Source organism: Pseudophryne corroboree, chromosome 3 (assembly GCF_028390025.1).
Source record: "Pseudophryne corroboree isolate aPseCor3 chromosome 3, aPseCor3.hap2, whole genome shotgun sequence".
Classification (NCBI taxonomy): domain Eukaryota; kingdom Metazoa; phylum Chordata; class Amphibia; order Anura; family Myobatrachidae; genus Pseudophryne; species Pseudophryne corroboree.
In genome coordinates this window covers 285,636,564-285,651,005 of record NC_086446.1, presented here as the reverse complement: position 1 = coordinate 285,651,005, position 14,442 = coordinate 285,636,564, and the positions used below count along the sequence as shown (strand labels likewise).

The 14,442-nt window shown below is 47.1% G+C and overlaps 1 protein-coding gene across 11 annotated transcripts in view; it reads left to right on the top strand.

Moving 5' to 3' along the window:
* Window positions 1-585: 585 nt before the first annotated feature.
* Window positions 586-14,442, top strand: part of ARFGAP1 (ADP ribosylation factor GTPase activating protein 1) — a 59,159-nt gene continuing 45,302 nt past the window's right edge. For 8 of the 11 annotated variants that reach the window (XM_063959248.1, XM_063959246.1, XM_063959252.1 and 5 more), the window contains exons 1-2: window positions 955-1,044; window positions 2,458-2,521. In XM_063959248.1, coding sequence (XP_063815318.1) covers window positions 2,462-2,521 — 60 coding nt within the window. In that variant the 5' untranslated portion in view covers window positions 955-1,044; window positions 2,458-2,461. Of the gene's footprint in view, window positions 611-954; window positions 1,084-2,457; window positions 2,522-14,442 lie in introns of those variants that run through there. The other 3 variants (XM_063959244.1, XM_063959242.1, XM_063959243.1) reach the window with 3 other exon arrangements.

Genomic DNA, 14,442 nt, shown 5'->3' with positions numbered 1-14,442 from the left:
TGCTTTGAATTGAATTGACCCCCATGAATCAATTAAGCACCCATTAAACCTTTCCCTCAAGAAACCATCAGCATATTCCTCTTCATTCGATTGTCATTCCTCCCTCATAGCACCCATTAATACTTTCATCCACTCTATCAGCTCCCATAAAGCTCTGCCTACACAGCACCTATTCACCTATTAACATACCTCCCAACATGATCCTCTCCAGGAGGGACACAATGCTCTGCTTCTGGACTTCTCTTAATTTAGGATTGCCATCACCTGTGTTGAACAGGTTAATGGATAAGAAAGGTGTTTTAGCACAGGTGATAGCAATCATATATTAAGAGGGAAGTGCAGGAGCAGAGCATTCTGTCCCTCCTGGAGAGGGTCATGTTGGGAGGTATGCATTAACACCCACACTCAGCACCTAAAAACTGCCCCAACCCAGCACTGATTAACCCATTCATTAATCATGTCCCCCTCCCAGCACCCAGTAACACATTCACTCATCCTGTTAGCACTCCTTATACCCTCATTAACACTCATCAAAAAGTCATTCAGCAACAGCTCACCTGTACGTAGCCTGGAGGGGCGGAGCTTCTTATGTGACTCGTGAGTGACACAGGTAGGGATTCTGGTTAGAAGTAGCGAACTAGTGGGCTAAGAGCTTGAGGGGAAAGAGGTGACCATCATACTGCCTGAATGTTCCACGTCAATGAATGCAGATACCTGAAAGCCAGGAAGCTACTTCTAATAAGCCTCCAATCCTCCCCCAACCACCCGACACCGCACTACGCGACGCTCTCTCCAGTTAGCGACATGGAATACGCAGGCAGTGTGGTGGCCACCCCTTCCCTCTCCTCCTCCCCTCGGAGTGCCAGCCTGTTACAGAGTTACAGAATCCTTTGCGAAGCTGCAACGTAGCCGGAAGATGGCGGCGGAGTGAGAGAGACAGGACACCGGTGGCATAACGGGCTCCTCTTTGATAGAAACAGTCACACAGTGACACCGGAGACCTCATCACTAGAGACACAGCAGCCGCCGCCTGGTGTATTGTAGGTACGGGGGATCATACAGCAGCAGCTCGGGCACAGACAGGTACACTGTGGGGGGAGATAGTAAAAGGAATGACAGCTCTGCTCTGCATAGAGGGGGTGCCAACCGGCTATAATGGGAACAGGTTGAACTTTTACATATATTAAAAAACACCTTACACCTGTGCAGCACACGTCTTGTATGACGATTGCACGTATGTTACATGCACAATGACATGGCATTGGGATGTACTGGAAAGATGATCACAGAAAGGGGTAATGTTCAGTATAATTACCTCCAGTTCTACAAATCTCTGGGTATAAGTGTATAGATCCTACAAACCACAACAAAAGCATACACCGTTTAAAAAAAAAAAGAAATAAAATTTCATATACATATATATAACTAAAACTGTAAAAACATATTCATAAGTGATACCATTATATAGCATATCTGTACTGTATTATATCAACAAAGGTAACCGTATCATAATATGCATATTGACTACAGGCACCATTTTCTATGCGTTTCCAGTGGGAAGATGGCATTTTAAGCACAGATATGTCTTTATATGGTAAATATGCACTGTGTTAATGACATTGTTGCTTAGGGGTGGCATATAAATCAGATGCCATTCAGCATTATGTGGTAATGGTATTGGGGTATGGATATAGGAGAGCACATATGTAAAGGGAGTAGAGTGTGCGCTTAGGGGATCATAGAAAAATCAGAGTCTTTATATGGGACATATGCATTGTTTTAATTACATTTTTGCTCAAGGATGGCAAATAAAACAGCTGTCATTCACTAGTAAACAGTTGTCATTCTACTGTACATGTAAAATATGTGAAATCATCTTGATTTTATGAAATATAAATGAAAGTTCAATCTTGTCCTGTTCAAGTCAGTTATCATTCCATTTATGAAGACCAGAGTGTCATTCCTTTCAGTGTCTCCCTATATGTCACCACAGTTCAAGTTCAGAACTTGGGACCTCCTGGGCTGCTGCTACTACTACTACTACTACTACTACTATCCACATAGACATCTGCTGGGAATAGTAACCTGCCCGAAACATGGCGAGCATACACGTTTTAATGATCTGAATCAGTTTAGTTATGCTAATCCAGGGGGTCCCATGTTCTGAACTTGAACTTGCTGTGGGTTACTCCTTTTCCTTTATCACCTCCATCATTTGCTGACATATTGTGGCAGATGTTCCAGGAAGCCCTGTATTCACATAATCTTTTATTTCACAGATAATGACCTGCCACATACTCTGTAGTTTACTGTACCAGAATTCATGAGATGTGTTTGTGATAAATCAGTATTCCAGTCCAGTTATGCACACTATATAATGATAGGTGTTTCAGCTAGCAACATAACAGGACGATTACATCATGTGTAAATTATAAAGCTCTGTGTTTTGTCTTGCAGGAAAATGGCAAGCCCCAGGACAAGAAAGGTGCTAAAGGAAGTTAGAGTACAGGATGAAAATAATGTAAGTTGAAATATACCGCTAGTCACAGACTGTATAGCTGGTATACATTCAAGATACCGGCTGTTAGGAACAACCTGGGTGTTAGGATACCGGCAGTCGCAATACAGACGTCAGAATCCCGACACTCATCAGAACACCGGTGCCGGAATCCCGTGTAGGTCAATATCCCGACACCAGAAATCCCAACAGCTAGAATTCCCTAGGTAAGTATAGCCGGGGGGGGTTAGGGTATGGTGGTGCCGGGCGGGGGGGGGGGGGGGGGGGGGGGGGGGGGGGGGGGAGGAGGAGAGGTTTGGGTGCATGGGGTTGTTAGGGTTAGGCACTCAGGGGGGAGGTTAGGTTTAGGCTGTGGAGAGGGAGGGGAGGGGGGGGGGGGTTGGAATACTTACCTCGTCCCTGTCGGGATCGTGACCATCCGGATGCCGGCGCCGATATTGTGACTGCTCGCATCCCATCCGCAGATCACGCATACCGATCCCATATGGCCTTGCTGCAGTACTGTCCTCTGGTTCAGAAGGCTTTAAAATGATAAATATTAGAAGAATATAGAATTCCCCTGTGAGTAGAACAATTTTACTTCCATAAACCATGTTTGCAATTAGGCAGATGCACAGTTTAGGGCTGACTTCTTCTTTTGCCAGCCCCTCTGTCTGCCGCTTATAGGGGGTCATTCAGGTCTGATCATAGATGTGCTAAATTTAGTACATCTAGGATCATTTACTCTGACATGTGGGGGCATCCCCCTGCATGTCAGGTCCTACCCCGCCCACCACACTAGTGCAAAAGCATCGCACACTTCTGTACCTGGCGAGTTGCTCCCTACCAGCGCAGCTCCTGTGCGCTGGGAGGCCGCTAGTCGCCGTGGCTGTGTGTGACATCCCACAGCCGTCACGGCTTACACCGACAACGGTCCAGACCAACGGCGTACTAATCAGGCAGAGACGATCGCAGCCCAGAGATAATTTTAGCATCTCACTGGGCTCCCGGGGTGCGCGGGCGCACGCCACAAAAAAATTCAGACTGCGATCCAGTCTGAATTAGCCCCATAGTCTGTCCATGGAAATTGTGTTTGCATACCCTTTCTTTCTTTTCAGTGTTTGGCTATTTTAAGCTGTCTTGTTTAAAAAGGCATCTTTGGTTACAGGTTTCATTAAGAGTCTACCCACCAGCAATGTGTCAAAAAAAAAAAGAGAGAATCACTAACTCTTTCTTCGCATTAAGTGGCATACCTGGCGAAGCTATTTCTCTTACGTCCTAGAGGATGCTGGGGACTCCAAAAGGACCATGGGGTATAGACGGATCCGCAGGAGCTTGCACACTATAAAGACTTAAACTGGGTGTGAACTGGCTCCTCCCTCTATGCCCATCCTCCAGACCTCAGTTAGACTTTGTGCCCAGGAGTGAAGGGACACACACTAGGGGAGCTCTACGGAGTTTCTCTAAAATACTTTATGGTTAGGTTTTCTATTTTCAGGGAGACCTGCTGGCTGCAGGCTCCCTGCAGCGTGGGAGTGAGGGGAGAGCAGCAGGACCTACTTCTTCTTAGTTTAAGGGCTCTGCTTCTCAGGCTACTGGACACCATTAGCTCCAGAGGGTTCAATCACTTGGTTCGCCTAGATGCTTGTTCCCGGAGCCGCGCCGTCACCCCCCCTCAAAGAAGCCAGAAGACAGAAGCCGGGTGAGTATTAGTAGAACAGAAGACTTCAGTGACGGCAGAAGACTTCAGTAACGGAGGTAACATGCAGCGGTCGTGCTATGCTCCATGCACCAACGCACAGGTTTTACATTCCCAGAGAACATATACAGTGGGTAGCCACTGTATATGGTCCCCTGCCTGCATAAAACTTTTTTAATATAGTGGGCTACCGCGTGCCGATAAGGGGCGGGGCTTAGCCCTCACAGCAAGAGACAGCGCCATTTTTATTCAATGTCCCCGCCAAAATATGTGTATAGCACAAACAAGGGGGGGGGCACATTTTGTTAGTGTTATTTAGGAATGTATAACACTATTTAATTGGAAATGGGCATGTACTCATTGTTGTGTTTACTCTCTGTGTCCTCCCTGTCAGATATACACTTGTGTCGACATGTGTGAATGTTCTGTCCCTAACGCCTCTGGGGTTCATTGTCGGCATCGCCTACGCCTGTTTGGTACTTGATACAGAGTCGACAGATCGGTTGTGTTATACTTCTTCATAGTAAACACGGTATGGGAGGCACAGTAGTAGGTGGGTGACCCTGTCGGCACCAACTGTTATTACCGGGTGTAAATTGATATGCTGTAACTGACTTATACCTGTATATAAATTTATATGTATTTATATGGTTCGGTTCAGGGAGTCTGGGGCTCGAGCACAGACATGATTTGTGGGGGAATGTTATTAAAATTATTTATGTATAATTCCCTCGGACCCCTCGGGGTCGCAAGTATGTTATTTTGCCTGGTTACTACTCCCTGCTGTCGTCGATTACTAAGTTTTCTGTCGACTATAATGTTTACTGGTAGAGCAACAACTGCGGATTCAGTACATGGTCATACACATTCAGAACACATTAATGTCACTTGGGTCCCGAAGGTTCCGGACATTCCGCTTATATGTATGTATATATAGGTAGGATATGTGTGTTTGTGTATTGCAATATATATATTCATCTTATGATTATAATGAATGTTAAAGTAATAGTATTCTTTCTCATGTGCTGGTCGCTCTGTTGATAAAGCTCTAGGTCGGCCGTGACAAGGGGGTCTCCCGTCCTCTCAAGGAGTCCGAATGTTTATTCTTTTCCTGCGCGGAGAAGATACTGTGAAAGCCAACTCCTGGTCGACACGGCATCCTGTCACAAAGGATCGGATACAGGAAGCGAAGTGATATTTTATTTCTATTCTTTGGATTTATTTGCATTACATGCACATGAGGGAGTGTTTATATTCGGAAGGACATCCGATGAAATTATTCTGCAGAGATAGGGGATTTTCCTTATGTGGGGTTTTCTCTATATATCGTGGCAGGCTACAGTGCGTATACAGGAGGTAGCCGGGGAAATACTGTGGCTGACTCCGAGTGATACTGGAGTTTTTTCCCTGGGTCGGTGTACCGCTGTTTGGGGATGCCTTACTTCAGTCAATCTCAGCGAATGCTGCTGATAAATCTAACTTGGTGGGTTAGATTCCCTCACAACGGTTGGTGACGCATTCTTTTGTGGGATGCAGTCGATTTAACTAGTTTGATGCCGTTCTTTTTTCCTTTTCTGTGCAGATGGAGTGTGAAAAGGTAAGTGTTCTGCAGCCTTGTTAGGTTCGCAGAAGCGGAGATCGTTTTCTGTTTCTCACACATCCACCACATGGTACTGAGTCTACCTGCCTGGACCCCACTCCGGTGGGGACTCGGCTACTACCTTTCAGTTGGTCCGGGAATAGACCAGGACCCGTGAGTTAATTGTAGAATACAGAGGGGGAATGTCTGGAGTTACAGATGTTTCCCCTCACTGTTTCCTAATAGATCTTACCGTTTCCCCTCTGGAAGGGGAGGTAATGCGCGACGCCATATCGGAGGTACAGGTTCAGGGCCTTGTTCTCCTGTCCCGGTTAGATAAAAAAAGGACTTACCGCGGCTGCGTTTGACGGCGTGGCGGTTGAACGCCATATCCTAGTCCGATCGGGTATTCCCAGTGAGCTCATTTCCGCATTTCTTCAGGCTAAAAAAATGAAGTAACGGCGAAGCCTTAACACCGTATTTGGCGTACATATGTGTCTGGGTGTAAATCTAAGAAGCTTCCTACGGCGGATTTTCAGCTGAGTCGCTCTTCTCCATTCTTTGCAAGCAGGAGTGGATGCAGGCCTACAGTTAGGCTTTGTTTCAGTGCAGTTTTGGCCTTGTCAATTTTCTATAAAAAAAAAGTTGGCCACATTTCCGGAAGTTCAGGTTTTCGTGAAAGGAGTACTGCACATCCAACCTCCATTTGTGCCCCATTGGCACAGTGGGCTCTTGACGTGGTGTTGCGTGTTTTGTGTCTCACTGATTGGGACCTTTATTAAAGGTTGGGTTAAAATTTCTCTCTTGGAGAGTGGTCATGCTTTTGCTTTTTGGGCACCCGCAAGGCGGTTGTTGGCAGTAGCGGCTTTGTTTCATAAGAGCCCCTGTTTGATCTTCTGAGTGGATAGAATTGAGAACTCGGTTAGTAGTTCTGCCGAAACGGATTTTCGGGATTTATCAAAAACCTGCCTGGTTTGATGCCTGTGATAACTTCAGCATTGGCTGATTCAATGTCTCTCGATGTGGTTAGGGCTTTGAAGATTTATGTCGCCAATTGGGCTCCGTTTGGGAAAACAGAGGCTCTGTTTGTCCGGTATGCTCCCAGCGTGCTTGGGGCGCCTGCGTCTCTGCAGTCTGTTACACGCTGGATCTGTGATACGATTTGGTTTGCTAGTTCTACGGCTGGATTGCAGTTGTCGGAGTAGGGGGAGACCCATTCTACTAGGAAGATTGGCTCTTGAGCGGATGCCCGAGGTGTCTCGGTGGGTTAACTTTGCCGGGCGGCTACTTGGTCGGGTTTCAAACACCTTTGCTAAGCTTTACAAGTTTGATACTCTGGATGATGGGGACCTCATGTTTGCTCAATCGGTGCTGCAGAGTCGTCCGCACTCTCCCGCCCGTGCTGGAGCTTTGGTATAGACCCCATGGTCCTTTTGGAGTCCCCAGCATCCTCTAGGACGTAAGAGAAAATAGGATTTTAATACCTACCGGTAAATCCTTTTCTCCTAGTCCGTAGAGGATGCTGGGCGCCCGTCCCAGTGCGTACTGTGTCTGCAGTTATTGATTTTGGTTGCACTTTGTGGTGTTTCTTCTCTGTCAGGCTATTGCTGACGACGTTCATGCCTTGGCATGTGGTTTCTTATTATTGGTTGGGTTGACACACAGGTTGTGTTACATATTCTCTCAGCATGTGGCTGTATGTTTTTCATATCGTGGACTGGTATTCTGTTAAAGGCCATGTTTTGCGGTATGTTCGTGGTGTGAGCTGGTATAACACTCACTGTGTTTAACATTATAAATTCTTTCCTCGAAATGTCCGTCTCTCCTGGGCACAGTTTTCTAACTGAGGTCTGGAGGAGGGGCATAGAGGGAGGAGCCAGTTCACACCCATTTTAAGTCTTTATAGTGTGCCCAAGCTCCTGCGGATCCGTCTATACCCCATGGTCCTTACGGAGTTCCCAGCATCCACTACGGACTACGAGAAATAGAATTACCGGTGAGTAAATTCTTATTTTTCCTTTTTATGAAAATTGTAATTGATGTTACTTTGATTTGGTTATTTTGTATATTTAAAATATATCTGCATTAGTTTCCTCTGGTTGCGCTCACAACCCCCCTCCCCCCGCTGGCATTCTAAACCTCGGGATCCCGGCGTCGCCCATACCCAACCCGATACATTTTGCCCATCAAATCATGCACTCCTTACTGATTAGGTGCAGGGTGCTAGCATGAACACTAGATTATATACGTGGTGGTAATCAGTCGATAGCTCTATTGGTAACCTATTTGATGCTGCTGTTTGGCCCGAGTCCTAAAAAGATACATTTCTAAGATTTAGGAGGCCTGTTTATCAGACCAGTTTTTCATTAAATTATGTAGAAACCGCTGTTTCTGTATCATTTTATTTCTAGCCGCTATGCAGCAGTAGCCTAATGCAGCAGCCTGTGGAAAACTGCACTGTGCACATGCTCAGGTCCCTTTCCCTGGAGGAGTCTATCAAAAATGTGGAGACTCCTTCAGTAACCCAGGATGTAACTTGCAGGGACAGTAGTTACCACTACACTGTCCCTGCGAGTTACAAGGGTGGTTCAGTAAATAAGGTAACAAGACCTCTAATTGCAGAAATGTATTCAACTCGTGCATATAATCAATAGTATGGCCTTGCTACAGATTATTTTTCCACATAGTCCCCATACTGGTCTAAGCATTTGTTCCAACGGTACACCAAAGCAGTTATCCCGGCATACAGTAAATCAGAATTCACTGTCAAGCACCTGTAGCCAGGACATGCTGAACTTCACCAGCAATACTGCAGCAGTATCACTAACTCCCATGCGTCTGTCTTCCTGAATCAGACCTTCAAATGTGGCATTTCCACAATTTTCAATACATAACAAAAAAAATAATTTAGTATCATTGCTAAATACAAAATTGATCCCTGTGAGTTGCTGGATCAGTATTAGTGTCATTCCCGTTTATTGTCATTTGCGGTAAATTATATTGTAATTCCAATTATATTGTATTTATTGTTAATATTGCAACATTTATGGGCACCTTCAAACAATAGGAAACTTCAATAGCAGCAGGGCATACCTGGCTAAAATAGAAATTCCAGGGTAGGCTTTGAGATTAGTGTGAGACTTGCTCTTTGGGCAGGTATGCCACACTGCTACCCATTTCCTGGCCAATAATGCTGCATATATTGCAATGTAGCTTTTAAGGGACCAAAATGAATCGCCATATAAATAGTCATGTATGGATAAGTAGATTGGGGGGGGGGGGGGGGGGGGGAATCTTTCTGCAGCTGGGTACACTGGTATTCCACAGGGAATACCATCGGGGGTGTAGAGTTGGATTTTGATCCGAGGCACCAACAGGCTAAAGCTTTGACTGTTCCCAGGATGCACTGCACCGCCTCCTCTATAGCCCTGCCTCCAGGCACTGGAGCTCAGTTTGTAAGTTGGTGCCTGCAGTGCAGGTCACTAACAGGGTGCGCTGCGCTAGGCAGCCCTAATAAGATGCTGACTACACTTGTAACACGACTTACGCCCTCCTGTGGGACCTCCTGTGCCATTACAGCCACATTTTGTCCCTGTAGTTAATCCACCATGGGTGGATACTCTGTCAACCCAGTTACAGCAGTTAAATTAGTCCTTGGTTAAACAAAAACATAACCCTCGCCCTACTGGGACCAAAGGGTCATCTAAGCGGGCCATTTCTTCCTCACAATCCACTAATATTTCAGATGCTGATACTGCTGCTTCTGATGAAGATTCTACAACACAGGTTGATGTTCCTGACTTAGTGGAAGCTATCAAGCTGATTCTTCAGATTGATGATGAGATTGACCCTCCTGATATGTCTAAAAACCTGATCAGTTCAAACGTCAGAAGGTTACTAAATTAGTTTTACCACATTCTGACCATTTAATTGACACACGTCAAGAATCCTGGTCTTCTGAGGGTGTGTGGCCTAGCGGGACTTGGAGTAGCAGCTCGGCGTGAGTGCTCTCCACTCTCATCCATCCGTCTACAACATCCTGAGAGGTCCCCCCAAGCCCAATTTACCCTATCTGGTGGGGGAAGGAGCCGTGCTGCTGTGGAGCTGTAACGGGCCGCCGGACGGGTGCTGACTGCTGGGGATCTGAGCGCCGCGTCTCCTCTCCCCTGGCCTCCTAAGATGGTGCCGTGACTTCCGGTCCCGGCTCTCCAGTGCGCCCTTACAGTGTGCGCCGCGCGGGACCCGCTCTCACGGGGGACTGCTGCTTTGGCCTGCCGGAACCTGCTCACCACTCTCCTACACTGACCCAGCGCTGCTGTGAGCTGTGCTACCCGCGACCCCACCATCCTCCCTTGTGCTGCCTGTGTGCAACAGGGCCTGGGGCTGCCTGGGTGAACTGCATAATGTAGGGGCCGTGCTCCTTCTCTCTAGATCCCTGCTGTACGCTCTCCTGGATCTGCTCTGGACTGCTATATGGTCTTATGAGGTGCTGTGATTGTGTCCTCCTGCTTCAAGTTGTGCACGCATTTATAATAATCTGGGCTCTGCAATCTCTGTGCTGCTGCTGGGTCTTCACTGAGCTACCGATCCTGATTTATTCTAATATATCTAAAAATGGTGAAGAATCATCACAAATCTGCTGCAGCCCGGCTTGCCCGGTACTCGCATACCCCTGGAAGGCATGCAGCGACGCCAGCTGGGGGTGGGGATACCCCTCCACCGGTGTCCCCCAGTCAATCATCCTCCTCTGGTGACGCTTCTGACGATGTGCTCCAAAAAGTGTTGGAAGCCCTGGCGGCTAGCAAATCCCGTCTCTCTGACAAGATAGGCCAGGTACAGGCTGACCTGACCATAATTCATCATGATATCCAAAAAGTGAGAGAACGGGTCGGGGAAGTCGAGACCCGAACATCTACGCTGGAGGATAAGATCTCACCGCTTAGCTCCCGTGTTACTGCCATTGACGGTCAGCTGTCTGATATAAAAGGCAGGATGCTAGATATGGAAGGCAGACTGAGGAGGAATAATGTCCGCTTTGTGGGGCTCCCGGAGAAGGAGGGTACTGCCCCGGAGCAGTTCGTTGAATCTTGGCTGAAAAATGATTTGGGGGCTGACTCCTCTACGCCTTTCTTCACAGTTGAACGGGCTCAAAGAATTCCTTTCAGGCCGCCGCCACCGCGCACACTCATAGCGAAATTTCTCCATTACAGAGATCGGGATGCTGTTCTATCTCTGGTGCGCACCAAGGGTCCCCTGTTGTGGAACGGCTCCAAAATCTCCGTGTTTCCTGACTTTGTGCTGGAGGTGCAAAAGGACCGTGCACAGTTTGTTCCGATTAAAAGACGCCTCAGGGAACTCAATCTACAGTATGCAATGCTTTTTCCTTCAAGGCTAAGGGTGGTGGCGGACGGAGAAACAAAATTCTTCGCTACACCTCTGGACGCTGCCTTGTGGCTGGATTGCTGGGCCCCGGCCAGGCGGGCGCTTGCTCCTGATCCTTAATGTCTGATATATCCTTATGTTTCGGCTGGTGTTTCTTGCTGATATCCGCGTGGCAGTATGTTACCCGCATAATGCTACGTTGCCTTTGCTAATGTTTCTTTTTTTCATTTCAGTGATGTTTATATCTAGGGCTCGGGGTGGGGTCTCCACACTTTTTTCTTATGTGGGGGACCTACGCCCTTGTCTTTGGTCATTTCATTCATTGCCCTTTTATGTTGATATAGTTTGTTTTTTCTTTGTTAAGGGGAACAGTTTATTGGGATAAGATATGCCTCAGTTCAGGTGGGTGTACAGGGAAAGGGGGCAGGAAGGGAGGGATTGTATTTTGTTATTTGTTTTCTTTTTTCTTTTCTTGTATGTGTTGCAAACGCTGTGGGTTCTTTGATTTTTTTCGACTTCATCTAGTGTTGTTGTTGCTGGCCTGTCGAGGATATGCGGGACCGATCATATATTTTGTTCTGTCTTGACTTATGGCCTCTAATCAACTTAAATTTCTATCCTGGAATGTCCGGGGGCTGAACGATAAAGTCAAACGTTCACTAGTGCTTCGTCACTTTAAACAATATGGTGCGGATATTATTTGCCTCATGGAGACCCATCTGGTGGGGGCAAAGGTCCTGGCTCTTAAGAAACCATGGGTGGGCTGGGCATACCACTCCACCCATACGTCGCATTCGCGGGGTGTATCAATTCTAGTCCGAAGGTCGGTCCTGTTTGTCCTTAATCAGGTCCAGCTGGACCAGTGGGGCAGATATGTTTTTGTAAAATGTCAAGTTTATTCTATGTCTTTGCTTATCCTGGCTGTTTATATACCGCCCCCCTATTCCCCGGAGGTTCTCAGAAAGGCAGCCGAGTTTATTACGCTATATCCGAATGTTGCTATAGTTTGTCTTAGCGACTTCAATAACGTCATCGACCATGCTTTAGATAGAATTAGACGGTCTCCGGATGCTCCTGTGGTGTGTAGGAGGGACTTTGCGCTGCTGGTGGACAGTCTGGGCCTGGTCGATGCGTGGAGAGTCCGCCATCCTGGCATACGACAGTATACATGCTTTTCCCCTACCTACTTATCCTTCTCCAGGATATATTTGGCCCTCACCTCTAAAGGCCTGCTGCCAAGGTTGATTGATGTTCAGTATGCTACCAGGGGCATATCAGATCATTCCCCCGTAATTCTCTGTTTAGACATGGGAGATGTTAGGGGGGCACAGTTTTGGAGGTTTAATTCCTTTTGGCGGAGTTGGTGGAGATGTGGGAGGCCTTCTTGCTGGAAAATCAGGGCTCTGTGTCTAACACAGTTTTATGGGATGCCTTTAAGGCATATGTCCGTGGCACCCTGATCAAAACAGTGGCTGTCTTGAAATCTGGTTATGCCCAGGGCGAACGTGACCTTGAGGCAGGATGTAGGAGGCTGGAGCTTCAGTATATGGCCAATGGTCTTGACACTACGAGGGAGAGGTGGTTGCTTGCGCAGGCTGAATGGCGTGATTGCTTGGCTGATAAGGCTAAGTACCGTCTGCTCTATGCCCAACACACGTACTATGCAACGGGTGACAGGCCTGGTAGCTTTATGGCAACATTGGCGAGTGCGGACAGGGCATCTAATACTGTGCCTGTAATTTGTACCAATGATAATGTGACTCATTTTAATACTCCCGATATTGTGGGGGACTTCGTATATTACTATAGACTACTGTATAGCTCTTGGCTTACCCACACCGTGACGGAAATAGAGATGTATTTAGCTGATATTCCATTACCCACGCTGTCCCTGGACGCTATAACGTTTTTGGACTCCCCCTTAACGCTGCTTGAGGTGGAATCCGCTGTTAACTCTTTTCCTGGAGGGAAGACCCCGGGTCTTGATGGAATGCACCTGGAACTCTATAAAAAAACACTTACCTTTTTATGGCCCTAAACTCCTTGATATATATAATAACTTATTTGTGCAGGGTAGGTTGCCTGACTCTATGGCAGAGGCCCTAATTATAGTACTCCTTAAACCGGATAAGGACCCAACAGGAGTCGAATCTTATCGTCCAATTTCCTTGTTAACAACTGACGTTAAGATCTTAGCTAAAATACTGGCGACAAGGCTCAACGCTGTGATTCTACAATTGATACATGAGGACCAATCAGGGTTCATGCCGGGCCGGTCCACTTTACCTAATCTACGTAGACTCTACACGCACCTCCAGGCCCCTCATGAGGGGTCCCGCTCCTTAGCTATTGTTTCTCTAGACGCTGCTAAGGCATTTGATTCAGTGGAGTGGGGCTTCTTATGGGGGACATTGGACCGATTTGGTATTGGACCTATTTTTAAAAAATTAGTTCAGCTGCTTTACTCTGCACCCAAGGCTAGGGTTTCTGTTAACAGCCACATATCCTCCTCTTTCTCTCTACAAAGAGGGACGAGACAGGGTTGTCCGTTGTCCCCGATCCTATTTGCTTTGGCCTGTATTGTTAGATCCTCCCCGCGGGTGGCGGGCTTCCGGTTGGGTGGCAGGACAGACAAAATTGCTCTTAATGCAGATGATATTCTGTTTGTATCTGATTACTTTACCACTATGCCTCATATCTTGGAAGTAATTGACACTTTTGGGGGATTCTCTGGGTTGTCCATTAACTGGGACAAGTCCTGTGTCCTTCCGCTTAGAGGCCCCTGTACTGCCTGCCCCCCCGGGGACCTGCCGCTTCGCTGGGTTGATTCTTTTAAATACTTGGGGGTATGGATCACCAACCGGTCCTCGCAATTTATTGATCTGAATATACGTCCACAAATGGACTATCTACGGTCTCATGTTAGGGTGTGGAGTAAACTGCCACTTACTGTCACGGGTAGGATAAACCTCATTAAAATGGTTGTATTACCTAAAATGCTGTATGTCCTCCAACATTCCCCTGTTTATCTCCCCCAGAGATTATTTGGTATCATAGATGGTCTCTTGTCATCACTGGTGTGGTCCAACAGTAGATCTCAGATTAAAATAGATACCCTAACTAGACCTCGGGACTCGGGTGGTCTGGCCCTTCCTAAAATTAGAATCTATTACTTAGCGGCTGTCGCACATCAGAGGCGGCGTTCGCCGCGCTTACCCCTGCGCGTCTGCTGGTTGGTGTTGCGGCCTTTGCCTTCGGTAGGCCACGGGCTCCGGCGTCTGGCTG